Source organism: Sphaerodactylus townsendi, linkage group LG04, assembly GCF_021028975.2.
Source record: "Sphaerodactylus townsendi isolate TG3544 linkage group LG04, MPM_Stown_v2.3, whole genome shotgun sequence".
Classification (NCBI taxonomy): Eukaryota; Metazoa; Chordata; class Lepidosauria; order Squamata; family Sphaerodactylidae; genus Sphaerodactylus; species Sphaerodactylus townsendi.
Window position 1 is genome coordinate 39,994,282 of NC_059428.1, and position 24,471 is coordinate 40,018,752.

Below are 24,471 nucleotides of genomic sequence, written 5' to 3' on the forward strand. Positions count from 1 at the left end.
AGCATGTGGAAGGGGGCGGTGTTCTGCTGATCTGTTAAAGTTGAGGTTGCACCGATTTCCAGTGGCTGCTGTTGTGAAGTTATCCTGACATTTCTGGGAGGAGATCCAAAAAGTGGGGCGGGTGGGGGGGAGGAGAGAGAAGGGAAGGAAGGGGGAAAGGGACGGGAAAAGAAGGGCAGGGAGGGAGAGAAGCCCAGAAAGGGAATGCGAGGTGAGGAGGAGCCCTCTCCTCCGCCTGACAGCTTGTGTGCTTGAATCCTGCCTGGGAAACATATCGGCCTCGATGCTTTGGCTCTCTGGAGACAAAGGCGCTCCACTCCGCCCGGGCGGATCGGGGGACTTGCAAAGGGACCCAGAAGCAGCAAGCGCAGGGCGGCAGCCAGCCAGCCAGCAGCAGCAGCAGCAGCAGCCGCTTAGACTGGAGCGAGGTGCGTCCCGGCGTGGCTGCGCCTGAGAAAAGGCAGCACAGCGGATAGATGGAGAGGGGCAGAGAGAGCCCTTAGGGAATCCCCTTGCGCTGCGCCCGGCTTGGGGTGAGAAAGTAGCAGGAGGGCGAAAGAGGGGAGCCATAACCGGACGTTCCCTGGAGTCTTGGTTTGCACCACGAAAAACTGCTCAGCTGCCTGCCGCAGACCTCCATGGGCAGCCTCTCCCGTTAAAGAAAGACTTTTTTTTTCTTGTGGGGAGGAAACCCCACTTTTGGAAAAGGAGTTGAAGTACGGGTAAGTTTTAATGCACCTTTGCTTTTGAGGCCAACTCGTGTGTGTGTGTGTGTGTGTGTGTGTGTGTGTGTGTGTGTGTGTGTGTGTGTGTGTTACATCTGCCGATTACATGGGCTTTTCTGGGTCCCCAGATCCCAGTCTCTTTTTTCATTTAAGGGCATCTTTTCACGTCCTCGTTTCCATTATTCCAAACCCTAAACCAAAGCTCACCTCCCTTATCGCTGACAGTGGGGCTTTCACCGTGTATGTGGAGGAAAAATGAAAAAGGTGAGGCCAACTGGAGGGTTCTGATCGGGTGAAATGACCCGAGAAACCCAAAAAGCAATTTAAAAGGGGTTGGATAAGATTAGCAAAATTTCTTGGGCTGTGGGAAAGAAATGAGCCCATTGCGCCTCTGAAGTCTGTATGAATATGCAGTCTGGTCATTAACACTCCCCCTCCTTATTTATTTTCAAAGTCAGCCCCACAATGAACTGGACACCAGCTGTGAGTTTAATGGTGCTGTGGGCCGTATGGCTAGTGTGTGGTTCTCAAAAGCCCTTGAGGCCAGCAGAGAGAAGGAGCCATGGAGTCAGGAAAGTGCCTCTGACCTACAGGGAGAACAGCAGACCAGCTTTGCAGCTCAAGAGGACAAAGGTGTCTCATAGACTTTTGAATTTTCAGCAACGTCCCCTTGCCCAAAGAGACTCTTTGGAGTCCAAAGTCCCACAAGCAGTTCCCCCAGAAGATGATGCTCCTGCCCAGGTGAAGAATAGTGGAGCTAGAGTAAGGCAGGTGCAGAGACCTCAGCCGGAAATGATTAAGGATGAAGGAACGTCAACGGTGCATCATTCCCGCATGGTACGTTTCCCGTCTGGGTCCAGTTCTCCCAATATTCTGGCCAGCTTTGCTGGAAAGAACAGAGTCTGGATCATCTCCGCTCCTCATGCCTCAGATGGCTATTACCGCCTCATGATGAGTCTCTTGAAAAATGATGTCTACTGTGAACTGGCTGAGAGGCACGTCCAGCAGATTATCTTGTTTCATGAAGAAGGCGAAGAGGGGGGGAAAGTCAGGAAGATAACCACTGAAGGGAAAATTCTGGAGCAGCCACTGGATCCAAGCCTGGTTCCTAAGCTCATGAACTTTCTGAAGTTGGAGAAGGGAAAATTTGGCATGGCACTGCTGAAGAAAACGTTACAAGTAGAGGAAAGGTACCCCTACCCAGTAAGACTAGAGGCCATATATGAAATCATTGACCAGAGTCCTATCAGGAGAATTGAGAAGATGAGGCAAAAGGGCTTTATCCAGAAATGCAAAGCAGCTGGAGTGGAAGGGCAAGTGGTGGAAGAAGGTAACAATGGTGGTAGCAGTGCAAGAACAACACCAAGTAGTAGGCTTGCCCAGTCTTCAGCAAGGAAAGAAGATCCAAGGAAAAGCAGTCTTCAGCCAACAAAACTGAAACCTGTGAAGAAAGTTTTAACAACCACAGTGCCTCCTCCCCCTCCTCCTCCTCCCACTAGAACTACCACCCCTGCTCCCACAACTATAACCTCAAAACCAGTCAGCAGAATAGCGACAACAGCGAGCAGGCTTACAACCTTCACCACCACAGCTCTTCCTACTACACAGCGAACCTGGACCACAAAACCACACACATTGCTTCCCACCACACCTGGGGCAACCTCCCCCCGGGTAACAGATACAGAAGATTTCCGCTCCCCTTTATGGAAAGAGAACCGCAGAGAAAGACATCATGGTCATACAAACAAACAGACGACAACTACTAGGAGACCTAGCAAAGCCACTCTTTATGACACCTACACAGAGGCTCCAACGAACCCCTCTGACACAAGGTCCAGTGCCGGCAGATACAGAGACAATCGTACAGACAGGAAGGACTATAACAGTAGGGACCTCAGTGTCACGGGTGGCCAACACAAGTTTACTAAAAGCAAGCCGCCTAAAAAGAAAGCCCAAGACAAAATTCTGAGCAATGAATATGAAGATAAATTTGACCCAGGGCTGCCTCCGGTTCCCCGTTTAGAGGAAGAAGTTCCAGTGGAAAATACACCCCCAAAGAAAGCAAAAGATCTGAAAAAACAAGAGCGCTTAGAGAAATCTGAAAAAAAGAAGAAAGAAAGAGCTGACAAGAAAAGTGAGAAACAGGCCAAGAAGGACAAAGCCGATAAGAAGAATAAACAAGAGAAAGAGCGCAACAAGAAGAATAAGAAGGGCAGCAAATCTGAGAATGGAGGGATCCTGAAACCCAATGCCAAGACCTTCAAGAAAACCTCCAGGAAAACTGTAATAAATCTTTTGGACTTCTTCGAAGGCAAAAGACGACTCCTGGTAAGTACTGTGTTCATGAGCATTCACTGTGTAAGGTCAGTCCACAAGTTAGCTTTTTTAGAAACCCTACCCCCATCCCACTTTTATGTTACACATCCCTAAAGATTCCAGACAAAATAGTAAACCTTCTAACCCTCTCAATTTCTTGCAGCCTTCATTTGCCCTACTTTTGCAACAAAAGTACCTTGGTTGCTCTGATTGTGTCCTTCCCTCTGTGGGGAAATAAATGGCACCAGAGTGAGCAAGTTCTGTTGGAAAAGCAAGGAAGAATCTGCAGCCAAAGGCAACCAGAAGTCAGGAGTGTGGATAGGAAACAATTTTGATGTTTTCTGATCAAAGTGGAATTGGACACAAAGGTTGATTCAGTTATGCTGTAAGTAATGAAAACGGGACACAAAGAGTGCTGCCCTAAGCAGAGTTACACACTTCTAAGTCCTTCGATTTGAATGGACTTGGAAGGGCATGACTCTGTTTAGAATTGCACTGCAAGCCAGGCAAGTCTCAGGACTCAGCTAGCCAATACAAGGAATGTTAGTCACCCAGAACAGCCCTCAGTTTACAGTTCTTCAACTGCTGAAGGGGAAAGACGAATCCCAGACTGAACACTGCAGGAAGGTTGCCAACCTCAAAGTGGTACCTGGAGTTCTCACAGAGTTATAACTGATCATCAGATCTCAGAGATCAGTTCTCCTGGAGGAAATGGTTGCTTCAGAGGGTAGCCTCTATGCCAGTGGTTCTCAACCTTCCTAATGCCACGACCCTTTAATACAGTTCCTCATGTTGTGGTGACCCCCAACCTTAACATTTATCCATTTTACAGATGGAGAACACTGATGCAGAGAGTCTTCACAGGCGACCCCTGTGAAAGGGTCGTTCAACCCCCAAAGGGGTCCCGACCAGGGGCGAATCTAGGCAAACTGGAGCCCGGGGACAAAATCTGAGTTTGGTGCCCCCCCCCCAGGTATGGACGACCACCCTCCCCCACAACGACCAAACAATGATTTTTTTGTACCAGCTCACAAAACACCTCCCACCACCAGCAAAACATACATGGCTCTCCCCACCAACTCTCTTTCCTAATTTTGTCCTCACACCAACCCTATGAGGTAGGTTGTTAGCCTCAGAAACAGCTCCAAGCCAGTGCAAGTGGGAATTAACTTTTAAGCATGTAAATCTCTCACAAATCACCGCCCCCATCAGAAGTTGGAACCTTCCCCCCAAAGGCAGTTTGAACAAAGAAAGAAAATCAGAGAGACAACTGTGAGTTGGCTGAAGTACCTTGGATAGCAGGCTTTCCCCATTTATCTTTGTGGATCTGATGTGGGGTAAATCTGCCACCTTGCAGTAGTGCCTCTACCTATACTCTACTCATTTTAAAACAAGTGTCAAGGTTCCAGTGTTCTTGTTACCAGACAAACCTGTAGTAGAAGGGGTGGGTGGGTATTTTTTAGAAACAGTGTTTATCATTCCTGCAAACTCCCCACGACATGCCAAGGTAGAGGCGGCCTGGCAAAGATGCAGAGACCTTCTGAGTTAAGCATGGGGACTGGGCGGCCTGCCCCCCCCCAAAGCCCCCAGAGGCTGCTGTGGCCAGCCAATGCTGCTGAGGCGCATGGATGGCCTCAGCAGCTGGCAGGGGAAACCATAAGTGGGGGGCTTGATGGGGGGTGGAAAAACCAGGTCTTGCCCCAGTGCCTGGCTGGGCATGGGGCAGGGGTGGGGCAGGGGTGGAAAACTCTTGTCTTGCCCTGGGCATCATTTTTCTGCCAGTGTGCCTCTGAGTTTTCACTTGACAGTATGCTGAGAATAGGGACTGCTGTAACTCACAAGGTCTGCTCAGGAGTTGGTCTGATGTATTTGGCTGGCTAATACTGGAAACTAATTGCTGGACTAGATGGAGATAGGTCCCCTCTTGAAGGCCAGAAAGAGTGGGCTCCACCACCACATGATGCAGAAGATCGGAACCTCATGCTTTTGTCAAAAGCCAAAGCAGCTGAGGAAGGGGGAAAACAAATGGATGTTTGACCAATTCCCCTAAATATTTTTTTGCACTACAAATTGACTTTCTATCAGAGCTTCTATTTTGCTTTATTGACCAACCTGTCCCCTCCAAATTAAGCAACCAGCCACTGCTCTGGAGAGGACCTGCTCCCAACACCCGTGGCAACAATCTGTCTAAAACAAACATTCAAAAGAATCATAAGAGACCCTCATAATTGATGTTATAGGTAATTTAGTGCTAAATTAACGACAAAGATGAATTAATGTTCCCTTTTCAGCCTGGTGGCATCTAATATGGAAAACTGGGTTTGATTCCTTACTCCTCCACATGAGTGGTGGACCTTTATCTGATGAACTGGATTTGTTTTCCCCCTCCTACACATGAAGCCTGATTGGTGACCTTGAACTAGTTCTCTTTGAACTCTCTCAGCCACACCTACTTTACAAGGTGTCTGTTGTGGAGAAAGGAAGGGAAAGGAGTTTGCAAGCTAACAAATGCCTTCCTTTCCTCTCCCCACTTTCTTCCTCTCCCTCTTTCCTGCCCTTGTAGGGTAGCAGGTGGGGCAGAGAAAGTGGGGCATCAAACTCACTCTGCAGATTACAGCCCAGCCCACAGCAAAACTTAAGAAGCCAGGCTCCACCCCCCCCCCCATATTAAGGCTATTCACAATTGCAAACAAGATTTTAGGAATAGAAGAACAATTTGGATTCATACATTGCCTACAAGGAGTCTCCAAACAGCTAACAAACACCCCCCTTTCCTCTCCCTTGTGGGGCAGACAAAGTGGGGCATCAAACTCACTCTGCAGATTACAGCCCAGCCCCACAGCAAAAGTTAAGAAGCCAGGCGCTCCATCCCCCCCCCCCTCTAATATTAAGGCTATTCACAATTGCAAACAAAATTTTAGGAATAGAAGAACAGTTTGGATTCATACATTGCCTATAAGGAGTCTCCAAACAGCTAACAAACACCCCCTCCCTTTCCTCTCCCCACAGCAAGCACCTTGTGGGGCAGAGAAAGTGGGGCATCAAACTCACTCTGCAGATTACATCTCAGCCCCACAGCAAAAGTTAAGAAGCCAGGCTACCCATCCCCAGCCCCCACACACACCCAATCAAGGCCATTCACTATTGCAAACAAGATTTTATGGATAGAAGTGCAGTTTGGATTTGCACATTACCTTTAAGGAGTCTCCAAACAGTTCACAAACGCGCCCTCCCTTCCTCTCCCCACAGCAAACACCTTGTGGGGCAGGGATTGCCTTCCTAGCCAGCCTATGGACTTCTCCTGTGCTGGTTGGCGCCCGTCTGCTGGGGAGAAGGCTTGAGAGCAACATCAAGGACTTACTGGAGAATAAGGCACTGCACTCTGGGCGAGAGGGAGGGGAGGCAGAGCTCTCCAGTCCTCCTCCTGGAGGCACAATGGTATTTCTCCCCCGCCCTCTGGACACTCAGGGCCACCGTAGCGAGTGGGCGGGGCTATGTCAGGCTTCCTTAATTTTTTCAGCAGCCGCTTCCTGAATGCTGGGCTTGCTTGGGCTTCCAAAATCAGTCTGCGTGAGGGGATGTTTTGGCGCCCCCCACGTGACTGCAATGGATGCGCCCGGGGACAAGGGGTACCCCTTGTCCCTAGGCAAGTCCGCCAGTGGTCCCGACCCCCAGGTTGAGAACCACTGCTCTATGGCATTATACCCTGTTGAGGTCCCTCCCCACACCCCACATTTCCTAGGCTCTGGGCCCAAATTTACAGCAATTTCTTAACCTCGAGTTGGCAAACCACTGGAAATTGACTTTCAGGGCCAATCAAGGTAGTGGTGATTTTGCCTTATTTCTCTCCTCACCGTATTCCCTCCTACTCTGTGGTTTCTATCCATGATCCTTGGCAACAGGGATTGGGTTGTCACCTCCAGCTTTCAAAATGCCTGGAGATAGGGAGGTGATGCCGGGGGAGGAGGTGTTTGGAGAGGGGAGGGAGCTCAGTGGGAATGTGATGTCATAAGATCCCACCCTCTGAAGCTGTCACTTCCTCCTGATAAATTGATCTCTGTAGGGTGGCGATCAGTTACAATTTTGGGGGACCTCCAGGTTGTAATCCTAAACAGAAGATGTTCCCAGGTGTCAGGTATATTACATTAACAAAACACAACATGTTTGAGGTTCACATGAGCTATTTTTTTCCACATGAGTAGTACAAAGAAACACTGTCTCCGACTATGTGTGCTTGCTGGCAAAAGAGGGGTAGGTAATGTGGGGAGCTTAGAATATTGTTCAGCTTGGATACATTTATGACTTTTAGATTGGTCCCTGTGTATGCCAAAAGGCGTGTGCTTAATAATGTGATGCCTTCTGTGAAGAAGTCATTTGCATAAGTTCCCAGAAAACCATCATTTTTCTTAATCACTAGGGACGCGTACATGGCAGAATCGGTAACTCAATAACCCAGGGCAGGAAATTGAAGACATTTAAATGAGTATTTTGCATGTTCAGCAAATTAGAGTTCATGGTTGTCTTGTCACGGTTTTTCATGTATATTCTAACCTCTAGCATGCTCTTCAGGTCAACATCTGTTTCACAGCAGTGTTGATGATTTCTGGATTTTGGAACCAAGCCAACTATTTTTGGCATTGTTCCTTGGCATGAACATATGTGTTTGCAAACATGTGCCTTTTAATACCATTGATAAGTGTATGGAATCACTTTTCAGTTAAGCATAATAGCCTCGAATTGCGGTGAGCTTGTGATGTTTAAAAGCACGATCTGGCACTTCATCTGTGAAGATTAACTGCATGTATTAGCAAGTTCTTCTTGAAAATGATTTTTCAGAGAACATGAAGCAATATGTTCAGATGTTTTTGTTGGCAGATGGAATTTATCTTGAAGGCATGTTGCAACAATTCAGTTCCACTTTGCAGTGGGGGGGGGGTTTCTCACACAGAGTTGTAGGGAAAAACATAGCTATTATACTTCTAAAGTGCAGAATTAATGTTTACCTCTTCATAAGGGACAAAGACTAGGATGCCATACAATATAATGCATGGCCTATATTCATTGGGAAAGAATTCCTTTGCAATTTTTCAGCATGATTTTCCTTCTTCCTTTCTTCACTCTGCTCAACTCTCAGGGAACTTGCTTGGATCTTTGAATACTATAACTGAGTGAGGGGAAGGGGAAATCTTGGGATGATTTCTTGTTGTAGGATAGTAGCCTGGATCAGACACAACTTTCTCTTCGTCCTGTGCAACGAGAAAGACACAAATTGCTGATTGAACACACGAGTACAGGTGTATGTATAAAATTAGTGGGTAAAATAAGGGCAAAAGTGCATCGTGAAAGATTATGACGGGCAGGTTGGGGCCATGATAACGGAACATTATGAAGTCTGAGGGACTGGAAATGACCAAAGTTTGCCAACTTTGGCTTGGGAAATTACTAGAGATGTGGAGGTGAAGCCTGCAGAAGGTAGGGTTTGGCGTCAGTGGAGTACAGTGCCATCAAGATTATAAAGCTCCCAGTCAGAAGAAGAGATCCCCTGGCCCCCACCCGGTTGCCCACCATCCAGTAGCAGCAGGAAGAAAATAAAAATAGGCAGTCTGTGGCATCATATCACTTCTGATAAGAAATCCTAAGTGGCATAGTGTAGTGCTAAGAATCTCTGGTGGTGGGTGAGTGGGGTGGGATAAATTATCCAGCAAATCCTACACCTACCTCGGTTACAATTTTTTTAGCAGAAATGATGTGACACAGTCATCAAAGTCACCTCATATTCCCACCCACAGCCCTCCTGCTGGTTACCAGACCCTGCCAGGCATAGAGTTCACCCTATGCAGACATTTTCTTTAGGAGAACTGACCTCTGTAGGTCAGTTGTAATTCCAGAAGATGTCCAGGGCTCACCAGCAGTTTGAATGCTAATATTAAATTCTGGTCTCACAATCTCCCGCCTTCTTCTTGTCTTACTCACATGTGACTTTCTTTCAAATTTTCTGTTTCTATCATTTGCCATAGTGAGGGCATTGAGTAGTACTAAGTGCTCAGAATCTCCGAGGGGGCTGGGGGAGAGGAATAGATTATCCAGCAAATCTACCTATGCTACCTATGTTACTTACAATTTTTTTAGAAGTGATGTGCAAATTGTGATTAGGGCTTTTCCTCCAAACCAGAATTAGAAATCCTGATTTAGAGATGTTTTCACATTCTGGTTTTGGAGGGAAAACACTGACCAAAGTATTCTGGTGGAGATGCTACACAGTGGTTCTCAATCTTCCTAATGCCGCGACCCTTTAATACAGCTCCTCATATTGTGGTGACCCCCAACCCTAACATTTATCCATTTTACAGATGGAGAACACTGATGCAGAGAGTCTTAGGCGACCCCTGTGAAAGGGACATTTGTCCCCCAAAGAGGTCCCGACCCCCAGGTGCTACAGCCTTTGTGCTACAGCAAACCACAGCAAATTAGCACAAAACAGGAAATTGAAAAGAAAGCTATGATATATGTGAGAGGGGTGGTAGAGGAAATGCATCTGATTCTGATCCTCTAAAACATGCTTTGGGAACCTGTAAGTTCAATGATATATGCTGTCCTATTGATCTTTTAAAAGATATTTGATTAGAACATTTCATGAATTAGACACATTCAGAGAAGAAATAACTATCAGCCATGATTTCCATGAAGTTTAGGCAGCAACCCTCTGAATATCAGCACTGTGCAGGGTGGTAGAAACACCATTTAGATTATTCATTCTACTGCCCACCAAGAATACCTAAGGTTTCCTGGGGGTCTTCCAAAAGAGGACAAACCAGACTTAGACAAGCTTAGCTTGTCATATCTCATGTGCCTTTCAGCTCTAGGAGCTACCTTTCATGTAAAAATGAAAACTCCTCTTTTAGAAATCTAGTTGATAGCCATATTATTTACTGATAGATCCCCTGTCTAAACCCATCTACATTCATGACTGTATGGATAGTTTTGTTTATCATGATGCTTCACCAACATGTTTCCATGCCTCCGTACACCAGAGGCAACCTTTGAGATTCTGGCTTTAATTTAAATTTGAAGTCTTAATAGTCAGTGGAAGGAGTCTCATTCTGGTGACACTTTGACCAATCCAAAGAAAAAATTTGCCAGCATGACACAGAAAAAAAATTACTCATGTGCCTTTAATGGCATGTGATTTTTTTCAGGAATCAGATGTGTTTTCTAAACTTTTTCTGATGTGGAGATGTTTATCATTGGAAAATATCTGCAGATCAAACAGTTGTTAATGGTTCAAGAGAAGGGTCCAATACAGAGGGTGGTTAATTTAATTCAGATAACAGCTCTAAATCTGACTTCAACCTGCCACCTGCTGCTTTTGCTTGTGGTTTTGCTTTCAGCCAGCCTGTTTTAGATTATTACCCTGTTTTTGTTTGTGGTGGTCAAATACAGTCTGTAGCTCACACGTAGCCTTCTGTTCACACTCAGAACTTGTGTAGGCTTCGTATGTAATATATACTAAAATTGCACCCTTGTGGTTTTTTTTAAAAAAAGCTGTGCTTAATTTTAAAATGGCAGTGTTTTATTTTGGAATAATGGTTTCATTCTTATTGGATTAAAAGCATTGGTATATTTAGATATGTAAATTTATGTTCAGATCCCATGTATCCTGAAATAACCTTTAAATAAACCATAACCATCAGAGCTGAATCTAGATAAACTGGATATTGTAATAGCTAAATTATTAGCTATTCATTAAGCTATTTATACCCTGCCTTTTCCATCCTCAAAAAGTGGTTCAAGCAACTTAAAAATGAAAGTGTAAACTGCTCTTCAGAAACATATTAAAACATTAAATACAAAAAGACCAAAAAAATGGTCTTAGGTCCATCTGTGCTTTAAAAAAAATCATAAACATTGCTTCTGTTCAGTTCAAAAACACTTCACTCTTTGAAGAAATGTTTACAAGGCATCTGCATCTTCTATACAGAAACAAAAATCCTTCTAACTTTCTCCAGGAGGCTGTTCCAGAAAGCATGTATTACAACTGAAGTGGAATGTGCGTGGCCTGTGGTATATTTAATGGATTTCAGGGATGGATTACCCAGGAAAAATCCCTGGAAAGTTCTAAGTATGTTCACAGGCTCATAGAGACGGTCCCTTAGGCACATGGGAGGCAGATCATATAGTGATTTATAGGTAAGAATTTTAATTTGGTCAGGAAGAAAACAGGCTGCCACTGTAGGTGGTATAAGACTGGAATGAATGTGATCATACTTCTAAGTTCTGGTTAGAAGACAGTTGTAACAAATCCTGCCCTGAACTCTTTGGGAATCAGGCAGGATAGAATTGCTATCAATATACAATACACATGTACTGGTAAAATCAATGAACGTTTTATTGTCCACATTCCTGATCTAGGAAGTTCTGAACCAGACTTTTACATTGTCAGTTTCCTTATCATGACAGTAGGGTTGCTAGGGCCTTTCCAGCTACAGGCAGGGGATAGAGGGTAGGGTTGCCAAATCCAGGTTGAGGAACTCTTAGAGATTTGGGTGTAGAGCCTGGGAAAGAGAAGGGGGACAGTACCTCAGTGGAGTACAATGCCATAGTGTCCTCTGTCCCTAGAATCCATCCCCCCCCACCCAGGGGAACTGATCTCTGTAGTCTGGAGATGTAATTCTAGGGGATCCCCAGGTCTCACCTGGAGGCTGGCATCCCTTGAGGATAGTATTAGAAAGAGGCTTGCGTCCAGATTCAGGAGTGTGGTTAGTCTGAGCCTGGAGCTGTATGTCTCCCAAATGATATGAAGCAACGCTGTGAAATGCATCGGGAGATGCCGATTTCAATGACTGATGTATCATGGACCCAAGGGCTTCATGTATTAATCCTGTAAAAGACCTGTGAGTCAGATTTGTGGATTACATTTAATACTAATAGTTTAATGACTAACATTTTGTTCTCTTCTTATCTACTAGCTGATCACAACACCCAAGGCTGACAACAACATGTACGTTCAACAAAGGGATGAATACCTGGAGAGTTTTTGCAAAATGGCAACCAGAAAAATCTCAGTCATCACCATCTTTGGCACCATGAACAACAGCCGCATGAAGATTGACCACTTCCAGCTAGGTTAATTTTGGGGTGTTTTTTTTAAAAAGCCTTTCCTTTCCTTTTCTCCCCTTTCCTTTTTGGGAAAGGGAGCGACACAACTTGGGTTAAAACTTGAGAGGTCCTTTGTTGTAGTAACATGCTTCATTTCCCACCCACCCCTCCTTTTGATATTTGCATAGCTGGCTCTGGTATTTCTTCAGATTACTTTCCAAGGCAGCACGGTCAAATTTATGGAGTATGCCTATGTTTGTTTATCAAGCTGCTGGAATTACAGAAAGCAGAGAAGTGTGACTCGGTCACATTGGGGGTTAAAGTTCATAGGGTTCAGGGCTAGAAACTCCTCCTATCTCCAGATCTTTGTGTAACTGATTATGCTTATATGACATTGGACTGCAGGCAATAAATTGCAAACACTCAAAAACAGGACTAGTTTATCTTAAATAATTTTATCATCGCAACAACCCTGTGCAGTAGGTTAGGTGGAGAGTATTTGTCAGACCCGAGGCCACCCAGTGAGATTCCATGACAGGGCGGGAATCTGAATTTGGGGCTCCCATATCTTAGTCCAACATTCTAACCACTAATCCACACTCTAGATTCTCTAGAAGCCTCTTGGGCTATCATCAATCTGTCCCCCACCCCACTTTGCTGTCTTTATTCATATTCAGGAGAATGCAACCTACAGATCACTGTTGTCTCTGAAGTTGCTAACTGGTAAAGGCTATAGACCCAGCAAGAATTTTACCCTATTTTATAATGGACAGAAAGGTAGATTTTTTAAAACTAAGCCTGTGTGAGTCACACAAGTTGAGCAATAGCAAATTGCCAGTAGTTACTGCCAGACCTGGTCCCAATGAGTCTGTCTTCAAAAGCCAAACAGGCCCTTGGCCCCAGCCTTTATTGACAGAAACAAGACTTGACAAGGTGGCAATACTATTGTGGTTGCCTAGCAGTGACCACTGAGAACATTCATTTCTTAACTCTACAGGTGCAGAGTTTTGGAGGGTTTAAATCTCCAATGTGGGGGGGTGGGTGGGTTAGATTTGTAGATCTTCCTTCTCTGTGATTCCAGTCTCTTAATTTAAGTATCCACAGATTTTGCCATGCTGAAAAATTTTATATTGATGTCGGGTAGGCATCCCCAACCTTTTTGAATTTGCAGGCACATTAGGAATTCTGATACAGAATGGTGGGTGCAGTAACAAAATGATTGCCACAGTTTAACTTCAGTCACACAGTGAAAGTCCTTGTGCTATGGTGGCAGCTTTTGCCAAAGCAACATTTTTACAAAACCTGCACTGCCAATGAAATCTCCAATAGTCAGTCAGGTGCTTTGTTGAGCAAAAACCCTACTAGGCCCCACCCATTTCCTAAAAACACTTGGTATGTTCCAGAAAAGATGTTGGCAGGTATCATGGCACCAACAACACCACAATGGGGGTCCCTAATATAGGGAGATGAAACCAGGCTGATATAGCCTTTCTGAAACAGATGAGTTTTCTAATATTTGTTTTTTTCCTTTGAAGTCCTTTATGAATGTTACTTTGGAACTTGCTATATCATCGTGGTTCTTTTTAAAATTGGTATGAGAATGCTTGGGACTGAGTAATGAGAATTCTTTATTAAAATAAACAGTTCCCCAAGAGCTCATTCATGGGTAAGTGCTTCAGTGAAGCACAGTGTAGTGGAAGCATAAACACATACATGATTCCAATTATTTTAAAGTGTATAAATACCAAAAGTAAATAGAGAACAGCCGATGTTTAATATATCATAGAATTTAGCATCTTGTTTTCACACTGACCTCTGTTACGTGTTTTAAAATACCACCGCTTTTTGAATTGCTGTTATTAGCTTTAATTTGACTATTAATTAGTACATTAATATGGATGGTTTGGCTTTTAATGCGATGGAAGCTGGGAAGTATCATTCTAACCACTGAAACTAAATCAGCCAGAAAGACAGAGTGAGAGACCCAGAATTACATATCCCTCATTAGTTTTATGCCTATTTAAATGCTGCATTATCTGGCCTATTCTGCACGAGTCCCCAAAGACGTTTGCAGAGCATTTGCAAAATGTTTTTGATCCCCATTTGTCCATTTTGGGCGCTATTTTGTAGTTTTTTCTGGTTTTGAAAAATTCACTGTGGAATCGATGCTGTGATGCTTCAGTGCTTCATGCTGAAATTCTGTATAGTGCATATAATCCAGAGGTGGGATCCAACCAGTTCTCACCACTTCTCTAGAAGTGGTTACTGATTTTTTCTGAATGCCAAGAAGGGGTTACTAAAGCAACCTCCCTGCCCAATAGGGACTGGAGGTGCGTGTGTGCGGCAGCACCATTGTTTGAATCTCACCACCATCGGAACCTGTTATTAAAATTTTTGGATCCCACCACTGATTTAATCCGCTCTGAAAAAGAACCAGAAATGGTCTTGATTCAGCAGAATCTTCATTACTTCCATCTGGACTTCAAGTTCATAAGAATAGCTCTCAGATGTCTGTTTATGAAACTATTCTGTTTTCAATCTTGTTTTTCATGTTTTTTGCTTGAAGACAATGAGAAGCCTATGAAGGTGATAGAGGATGAAGACCTCGTGGACCAGCATCTTATCAATGAGCTGAGAAGAGAATATGGAATGACATACAATGACTTCTTCATGGTTCTGACTGACACAGACATGAGGGCTAAGGTAAGGAGATTTGAATTAACAAACACACTGGAGTAATGAACAATGCTGTGCGGGGACAGAAGGATAGGAATGCCAGATGTAGGACAGGCAGTAGGAACAGGTCAGGGCTGAGTATAACAAAAATTGTGCTAGTAATTGAAAAAGCAAGTGGCGTTGAAGCTGTTGGCCTTTGGACACCAATCCTGTGGTTTCAAATATTAAGTGCTGCAGCTCTGTTTAAAGACGGCACATATTAGTCGCCATTTCACTTACACCCCAGAAGGACCCTACGGAAAGGCTGAAGGCATTCTCTCATCTTTAGGAACATGAATCTGCATTCAGACATCCCGTTCCTGTTATAATAAAACTCCTTCCAGAGTTTCTGTTAAATCAGCTTTTTGTTTTTTTGTTGCAGTAGTTCATGCATTTTTAAGATTTGAATCCTAAATACATTTTCCTCTTGTGAGTGGCGCTCCCACTTATGGAAGGGGGAGAAGGTAATTTCTACCTATTCCAGAGTTCCACTGCAGACCCCACCTCTCACACTTTTATTTATTTAGGATATTTCTGTGCTTCCTCTTTGGAGACCTGCTCAAGGTAGCTTACAATTAAAGCAATGAAACAGTAGTGGGAGAGTCAATGTAGTATAGTGGTTAAGAGGGATCGATGTTAATATGGAGAACCAAGTTTGAATCCCCACTCCTCCACAGGAAGCCTGCTGGGTCACCTTGGGCCAGTCACAGTTCTCTCAGAACTCTCTCAGCCCTGCAAAGGCAAACCACTTCCAAACATTTTTGCCTTGAAAACCCTATGGGGTCGCCATAAGTCAGCTGTGACTTGACACCACTTTTCACCAGCAGCAGCAATAGAGGAACTTTACCCCATGCTATTCTGGAAGTCATTAATCTTTTAATGGTGTGTTAAATTTTATTAAGAATGTAGGTGGCCATGGGGTGGCCAAAAAGCAGGAATGCAATGTAACAACATGAAGGTGTGAATTGTGCTAGCCATTATGGAAAGGAGGAATGCCTCAATACATGGCTTCTATTTTTGGCAAAAGCCCAGTGTTCTTTGTAACTTTTGTGTCTGCCTGAACTATCACAGAATCTGTACTTACAAAGAATTATTGGTGGAAGTGCCTATAGTATAGCAATACTAATCTACCAGTACAAGTTGCTATTTATGATTAAATTGAAACTGAAACACAGATGCCAAGGAATTTGTGATTCAACTCATTCTTATTCTTTCCTACTGCAGCAATACTATGAAGTGCCCATAGGAATGAAGTCAGTGTTTGATTTGATTGACACTTTCCAATCACGTATCAAAGATATGGAAAAGCAGAAACGTGACGGCATCGTCTGCAAAGAAGACAAGAAACAATCTCTGGAGAACTTTTTGTCCAGGTATATTCTGAAACTCTTGAGCCTTTGGACAGGGTTCCTATTCATTTCTCTAATTATGTAAATGTCATCCTTGCTGAGGTCAGATTTACTCTGGGCAACTGCTCAACACAAAACCCTGTTTTTCATTCCCAAGTAGGTACAAGTAGACTGTAGAAAACTCAATAGTAAAAGAAACGCACCCTGCATATGTCCAGAGATTGAATAGCTTTTGGGAGGGTGGGGGCTCACGTTCCATTCTAGCAGTCCCTTAAATCTCCCATTTATTGTAACCTAAATCAGGAAATTTTCATGGCTGTATGTTTGCAAAGTATCTGAGATGGGCAGCCCATTCCTGAAGAGGGGGTAGATGGGCAGCGTCCAGACACAGCACAGCCCCTCTCCCTCCAAATTGGATTGAGGAGGTGCGGGGAGCAAGAAAACAGGTAAGTTTCTCCAATTGCAGCAAGGGGCTGGAAGAGCACTGGTGCTGCGGCTGCATTGGTGCCCTGGCTTTATGTGACCATGCAGCTCTCCAGTACTGGCATAAGTGCCTCTGCACCAGTATGGATGCCACTGACAATGTGTTGAAGAAGAAGTGTTTGGATTTGTACCCTGCTTTTCTCAAACATGAGGAGTCTCTAAGTGGCTTACAAACTCCTTCACTTCTACCCACAACATACACCTTGTGTGGTAGATGGGGCTGAGAGAATGGCATCTACACTGGTGCAGGGGTCATGTCTCATCCAGAGTCTTTTTGTCTCTCACTCACTCAGGATTGCACTGTGTGTTGTTTTGTTCCCAATGCCAGCAGTGGATTAATTTCCCAATACAGATAAGTACATAGCAGAAGACTGTGTGTACATACCTGCACAGTTGGATTTTTCCATGCTATGTGTAGAACTGAAGGTTGGCCCTAGATTGGGTGCGAAAGCAGAACAGAAGAGCATCTCATACTGAGAAATGTCAGACTACAGATGACTGAATAATTGTCCAAATTGAAACTCCATGTGCAAACAAGCTTAGACGCCTGGGAGAAGAGTGTTAGACTTGCCTTCTCTCACACCAACATGTTAGCATCGTATGTTAAGATAACCTTTGTCATGAATAAACTTTTAATCAGCCAATCTTGTTCATGCAGGCTAATGATGATCAAAGTAATGTTTTATCTCTTCATCTACTGCTTAGCGGAACTAGATTGGATGATAAAATATTGAATAAAATGAATTCATTTTTGAACCAGTTAATTGTTAGGATGTATTGCCATTAAAATGATTGTGGTGCTGAGAACTTTAACAAAACAGTTCGCGGAAGCAACAAGAAGCTGCTTAGATTAAACAGTAAAATTTCTTGGGCCGTTTCCACACGGCCACCTCGCGCCCCCACGCCGGCAAGAGTTCTGGCGGGCGTAAGTGAATAAGTTCGCCAGACGTTAAAGCCGCATGCTGAGTAGGGCTGCTTTGAGGTTGCCGCAGGAGAGGCGTCTCGCGACGAGCCGCTCTCTTCCCGGCTTCCTCCGATCCGGACTCCACGATGTCCTCGTGCGTCGCCTGCTGAGCTGTCTAAGCCCCCCGCCCACGCTGCCCCTCTGACTCCTGGAGGTCGGAGGACAGTGTGGGCGGGCTGCGACGGCCAGCAGGCAACGAATTTGCGCATTTGCGACATCGTGAGTTGGACGGAGGACATGTTTAACGCCTTTCCGGGCGGCCTTGGCTAAGCCGCAAGACCGGGCCGGCCGGAAGACGCTTCTTCCCCAACAACAACCCCTTTAAAGGGTTGTTGTTTAGAAGCGGCCTGACACTGCCCTGGGTGGAGGAGGCGAAGTCAGGTAAGCAGCCACGCCGCTGCTGCTATGGCAGCTGCTCTGTGCTAATGGCGACCTGAGGCGGCAAGCTACTCACCCCCAGGCTCTGTTTTATGGAAGCCATCGCGAGGAAACGGCCTTGGTGACTCAACCCAGAAGCAGCTACTATTGTTTTAACTGAGACAATCTATTCTTGTAAAATGGTAAATGCTGGACCATCCTTAAAGTGAAGAATATTCTGTTCAATTTTTAGACTTTTTGTGCATATTAAGTAAGGCATCTTTATATAGATACCAAGAAAGATGGATCTGGTGCAACCAAGAACAATGCCTGTAAATTCTAAGTGACCTTTATGAACTAGAATGTCTTTAAATTTCCAGGACAGTTTTTGTCCTTTTCTGGCATTAGATTGTTTTTATGTTGTGTGTGTTGTCAAGTCACAGCTGAATTTATGGTGACCCCCATAGAGTTTTCAAGGCAAGGGATGTTCAGAGGTGACTTGGCATTGCCTCCCTCTGTGTGGGCTGATAGAGTTCTGAGGGAACTGTTACTAGCCCAAGGCAACCCAGCAGGCTTCATGTGGAGAAGTGGGGAATCAAACCAAGTTCTCCAGATCAGAGTCCACCACTTTTAAACACTACACCATGCTGGCTCTCCTTAGATCACTCAGAACAGCTATGATTAAGAAACATGTATATTTCCAAGACAATGAAAAGTCTGTATCCTTGCAGAGGAACGGGGAAACCATGTGATTTTGTTTGCCTTTAGATATCTCTAATAGCTGAAATAAAAGACAGAAGGGTGGAACTACACAGAGAGAATATCTGTAAATGGAAATGTCCCCAGACATGATTCCCCACCCCCATGCAAAATGGGCATCAATGGATTTTATTTAATAGAAAGACCTCCCTGGTTTCTGAATGTTGGCAGCACTAATTTGTTTGCTATAATTACCTCGCCCCTTGAATGAAACAGCAGGAAGCAGCATAATTTGTCAGCCATTGCTTTTCTGGGTGAAGCATTCAGAGAAATGATGTTGATTGTTCTTAATTTGTACATTGAGGCCTCAGCAAAGGGAACAACTAAACAATGCTGAGAATCTTCCCAACTCCTGTACAGGCAGGACTTTAATTTGACTCCATTTAATTTGTCTCCATTAAAAGGCCACAATGAAGTTAGCATGGGCGCTAGTGTTGCCGGAACTTGCCATGGACCACAAACTCTGTTCCCAGGATTTAAATGTCTGGGCTTTGAGTTTTGTAATAAACAAGCAAATGAACTATCAGGTTTGACAGTGGAACAAGAGAGAAATGGACATTCCCACTTCTTTCCCAACCCCACTCAGCATCAGTCCACAATGCCCCTCACCCACTATTACAAACCCATGCTGAGCATAATGTGTACTACCAGCCTCTGTGAGCCCTTGTGTATATTTCCATGTCTGTACAGTCTTATTTACAACCAGCAGTTTTCACTGAGATACGATCAGTGGGCAAGGCATAAACATATCTACACCATTAAGTCTGAATCAGTGGGCAAGGCATAAACATATCTACACCATTAAGTCTGAATCAGCCCTCAGCGTCTCACTGATGAAAGGAGAGGTCCCTCATTACAAAAGGAAAAGAGAAGGTTCAGAGCAATTAGTAAACAGATATGCTGAGGTGTGCCCTTCAGATCAGGTGAATCCCATGAACAGTATAGCAAGTAAACTGAGAGCTGCAGTGGGAGGACAGATTGGTGGAAATTGTGCCCTTCCTATATTAGTGGAAGTGCAAGTTCCATTTCAGAAATGGGTTGTGTGATCTAAATCACAGTGTTTTGTACATGGGTCTTAATTACATTTTTCATGTCCTTTTTTTTAATGCAGATTCCGATGGAGGAGGAGGCTTCTGGTGATATCTACTCCCAGTGATGAAGACTGGGCTTATTCACAGCAACTTTCTGCCCTTGTGGGACAAGCTTGCAATTTTGGTAAGGAATAGAACACCATCCCCTTACATTTCGGCTATCAGCTGCACTTCAACAAAATTCTTCACTATGAGGGCCAGATCTGACCACCAGACTATACATAACTGTATCTTTAGTTTGCATTACTAATGCAATCGCATTCAACTCATGGGATATGTATTTGAGCATTGTATGAGAACTGTCACACATTATAGTCTACACATTAATAACTAAGTTAACTTTGACTGGGATGGAGACTGAAAGTATCTGGGAAAACTCCATTTTGTGTGGGACTGTGTCTTATTCTCATGTCAGTTGCTATTCCCTGTGCTACTTATGACAACTTTTAGTGGGGGTGAGGTCTGGGAGCTTTCAGAGCTGCTTTTCATTATTCTCCAGATGTAAACCCTGAGGACTTCCATTATAAGGTATGCTGAAGGGACATGTCTCTGGTGACATATTTTGGTGGAAGCAGTGAATAGAATTTTAATTTATGAAGGACTTCTATTCTATTACTGTGAGCTAACAGAAGCCTTGGAAAAGATGGTAGATATTTTAAATAATTTTTAAAAGGCATCTAGCTATAAAGTTCCTTTACTGGCTTTCAGCATTTCATTACATTGGTCATTCATATCACTAAGGAATATGGTGGAAAATACTATCAAGTCACAGCTAGTTTATGGTGACCCTATAGGATTTTCAAGATAAAGAACAAACAAGTTGTTTGTCATTTCCTGCCTCTGCATAGCAATCTTGGATTTCCATGATGGTTTCTTATCCAAGTGCTAACCAGGGCTGACCCTACTTAGCTTCCTAGATCTGGGTTACCAGCAGGTTGCTAAGGCATAACTGTCGATATTCCTCTCAGATTTTTGTGAATAACCTGAATCAAGATGTAAATTTCTACAAGTTCAATTTTCATTCATTGCAAGATAACTATCTCCAGACTTGCCATGCAGCTAACTCAATGGTACATTTTTCACCTACATTCTAGGATTGCAATCTGATGAAATCTCTCTCCTAAAGAATGGGGAGGGAGGGAGTATTTGAACATTTATTTATTGTTTGTATTCCAGCAATTTTACTTGTTACTGACCTTGAAAAGTCTTGCATCATTCTGTTTAACTCCCTTATTCCTCTACAGGTCTGCGTCACATCACTATCCTCAAGCTGTTAGGCCTCGGAGATGATGTTGGTGGAATGCTGGAACTGTATCCCATTAATGGTGAGAATGTTTTTCCAGGTTTTAGCTGTCACTTAGTTTTTCATAGGAGGGAGTTACTACATTGAGAATAATTCCACTGTTGTTCACATGTAGGGACTACATTATGTGAACTAGCCTTGTGATTAGGAAGTCATGGAACATGGCATTTGTATTATATATCTAATGCTGACATTATTTCTGATTCTTTCATTTCCCAGGGAGCTCTAGTGTGAGTAGAGAAGATCTCCCTGCTCATTTGGTGAAAGACATCCGCAATTATTTCCAGATCAGCCCTGAATATTTCTCCATGCTTTTGGTTGGAAAAGACGGAAATGTCAAATCCTGGTACCCTTCCCCAATGTGGTCCATGGTGATTGTTTATGATCTGATTGACTCTATGCAGCTTCGACGACAGGAGATGGCCATTCAGCAGTCACTTGGGATGCGATGCCCAGAAGATGAATATGCGGGGTATGGATACCACGGTTATCACCAAGGGTACCAAGAAGGTTACCAAGATGACTATCATCACCATGAAGGTTATCATCATGGGTACCCCTACTGAAAACAAGTTTAACCTTTGACCACATCCTGCTTGCATCATAATAACTGTTCAAATCACAAGGGACCATATATGCAGATCCTTTCACAGCAGCCTAAATGACTTTCTTCTTGATCATCAAAGACTACATGAGTATTGGACTTTGGCCTTCTCTATAACATTATGGCCATGAAGTGAATAAGTCAAAACCAGGATGCCTATGGACTCCTCTATATTTTGAAGCCCTTGTAATTTGAGGGTATGACTTGGTGCTATGTATGTTTATATCACCCCGGCCCACTTTAGCCGTGGACATTGTACTGTAGGCAGGGTACAAACTGTACAGTAAACGTGCACCACTTTTTCTCTTCCAAGGGAGAAAAATATTTATTGGAAAGTATGAATTTTTTGCTGAAAAGGAACAGCAGAGTATGTTACAATTTTGCTTTATTTTTGATGAACTATTATGGAACAGATCCTATGGATGCTACAGGATTTGTCTGAAAGGACTTTTATAATAAACCAGCTTCATAGTCTGCTGGATTAACCTATCAGTTTGCAGTATAAAAAGGTGAAACTGCTAAAAGCTTGGAAAAATATTGGACAAGATTCTTAGTGCAAGCATTGCATTATGTTGCTGTGGGCTCTTCCTTTGCAGATTTTTTTCCCACTCTTTATTGGGAGGAGAGCATTCAGCTCAGGGAAGGTCCTGTCTCTGGGACTAAATAGCTGCGGCTAATAGGAATTTCCTAGATCACCAAACATCTTTCTGTCCTACTTAGTGAATATCTTAAGAGAGACATTAAGGGAGATGAGAAATACATTTTAAAATGTTTTAAAAACAAATATAGATTAGTGAGAACAGAAGGGCTCATCCATACCCCAGCTACATTATCCGATCCACTAAAGTGCCTTGGAGCAGAATCCCTAAAAATCACCTTCTACAAAATTTCTCCTTACACTCATCATGCCAAGGAGGGAGTTTTGTCCAGTTTTACCATTTGTCTTTTGCAACAGTTCAGCCCTGCATCATGCATAGCTTTGCCCTTTTTTAACCTGGTTTTTTGTCCACTAAGGGAAGAAGTTGAACTTGAGCCCTCCAATTCAGGAAAATACCCATCCAGTAGTCCACAGCTCTCTTCTTGATCTTCACTCATCACACCCCTGGAAAGCGAGACCCATTAGAACAATACTTTCGTTAAGGGTTTAGAGCATGGTTTATCTAGCCATCTTCTTAATTCTAGAAGAAATGGCCCGTTCTACCAGATCTTCCACTGCCTTGGAAATCAGAGAAAAATGTGCCTCTGGTGGAAGTCCATGATATAGTCTCATGTAGAGCTGCCAACTCCAGCTTGGGGAATTCCTACAGATTTGGAAGTGGTTCTTGGGGAAGGCAGCATTTAGGGAGGAGAGGCAGCTCAGTAAAGATATAGAGCTTGCCTTCCAGAGCTACCATTTCCTTTAGGGAAACTAATTTTGTAACCTTAAGCTCAGTTGTAATTCTGTGAGAACTCAAGGGCCCACCTGGACTGACAAACAACCTTTTGGCACAGGGGACAGCTTGTAATTTAAATTAATTGGCTGCTGTGGCCTTATGGTAACAAATTTATTGATTTTAGACGGTCAACATTTATACTTGTAGAGTTTTAACTGGGCTTTTTAAAATTCTGTTTTGTAAGCCACCTTGGGTTTGTTTGAGCGAAGAATGTTATAGAAGTATTTTAATAAATAAAATTGATAATTCATGAAGCTCTACAACCTTTATATCAAAATGAAATGTTGTTGGGAAACAGATACCAGCTTCTTGGAATATGATGAACCTCAGGCTCTGAACACTAAGATCCCAGACTTGTTGAGTGTTCTGCTCAAGAGGTTTCCTGCCTATTTTTCCTTCAAGCAAGGCTGCTTTGTCCTCTCTTTCCTACTACTGACTCTCGGAGCTCCCTTTGGTAGGATCTATAGGTGATGGGGTAAACTTCGGCTCTCTTCTTTCTACTCACCAGGGGTACATTTGGTTCACCAGCTCTAGCCTGGGATTGATTCTGTGTACACAGATTTGCAAAGCAACAATGGGGCTAAAATATTTTTCTCAATTCTGTAGGTTTATTTTATAACATTTTTTGCGGTAAAGAAGCAGCATGTTATCCCTACAGTTTTGAGAAATGCAAAACGACATCTGTGATAATATTCTTTCTAGATTTCGGGGGGTAGAATCCGATTACTCAGATGTTCAGGATAAGTCTACAATTCCCATCCATAGTTTCTGCCAGCATGGCCAATTGGCCATGCTGACAGAGGCTGATGGGAATTGTAGTTCCTGAACATCTGGAGAGCCGCAGGTTCCCTACCCCTGTTCTAGATAGAATGGATCCATGGAATTAATTTACCAAAAAAATTAAAACCTGCATGAATATGCAGCCTCATGCTACATAATTAAAAACTAATCCTTATTTCATTATGAATACCTTTTGGACTACTATACATCTTAAATAGAAAACTCTTTTAGATAGATTTTTCCCCAAGAAAGCATTTCATTTTAAAAAATCCAATTTAAATTTTAAAAACCAATTTAATCTTTTTAATCCATTTTTTTCATTTTTAAACTTTTTATTATTTTTATCCACCCAGCTTCATGGTTGGATTACCACAATGCACTCTTTGCTGGGCTGCCCTTGAAGGTAGCCTGGAAACTGCAGCTCTTTCAGAATGCAGAAGCCCAGTTATTGTTGGGAGCTCACTGACAGGAATAGCTGCATTCGCTGTTAATCTCA

The 24,471-nt window shown here is 43.5% G+C and overlaps 1 protein-coding gene across 1 annotated transcript; it reads left to right on the forward strand.

Annotated features, from left to right (window-relative positions):
- The first annotated feature begins 164 nt into the window (after positions 1–164).
- Positions 165–23,449, forward strand: CCDC80 (coiled-coil domain containing 80). Its single transcript, XM_048493950.1, has 8 exons — positions 165–722; positions 1,180–3,053; positions 12,008–12,164; positions 14,704–14,840; positions 16,077–16,225; positions 19,876–19,979; positions 21,100–21,180; positions 21,378–23,449. Exons 2-8 carry the CDS (start codon positions 1,191–1,193, stop codon positions 21,722–21,724), a joined length of 2,838 nt encoding a protein of 945 aa, XP_048349907.1. The 5' UTR covers positions 165–722; positions 1,180–1,190; the 3' UTR covers positions 21,725–23,449.
- The last annotated feature ends 1,022 nt before the right edge of the window (positions 23,450–24,471 follow it).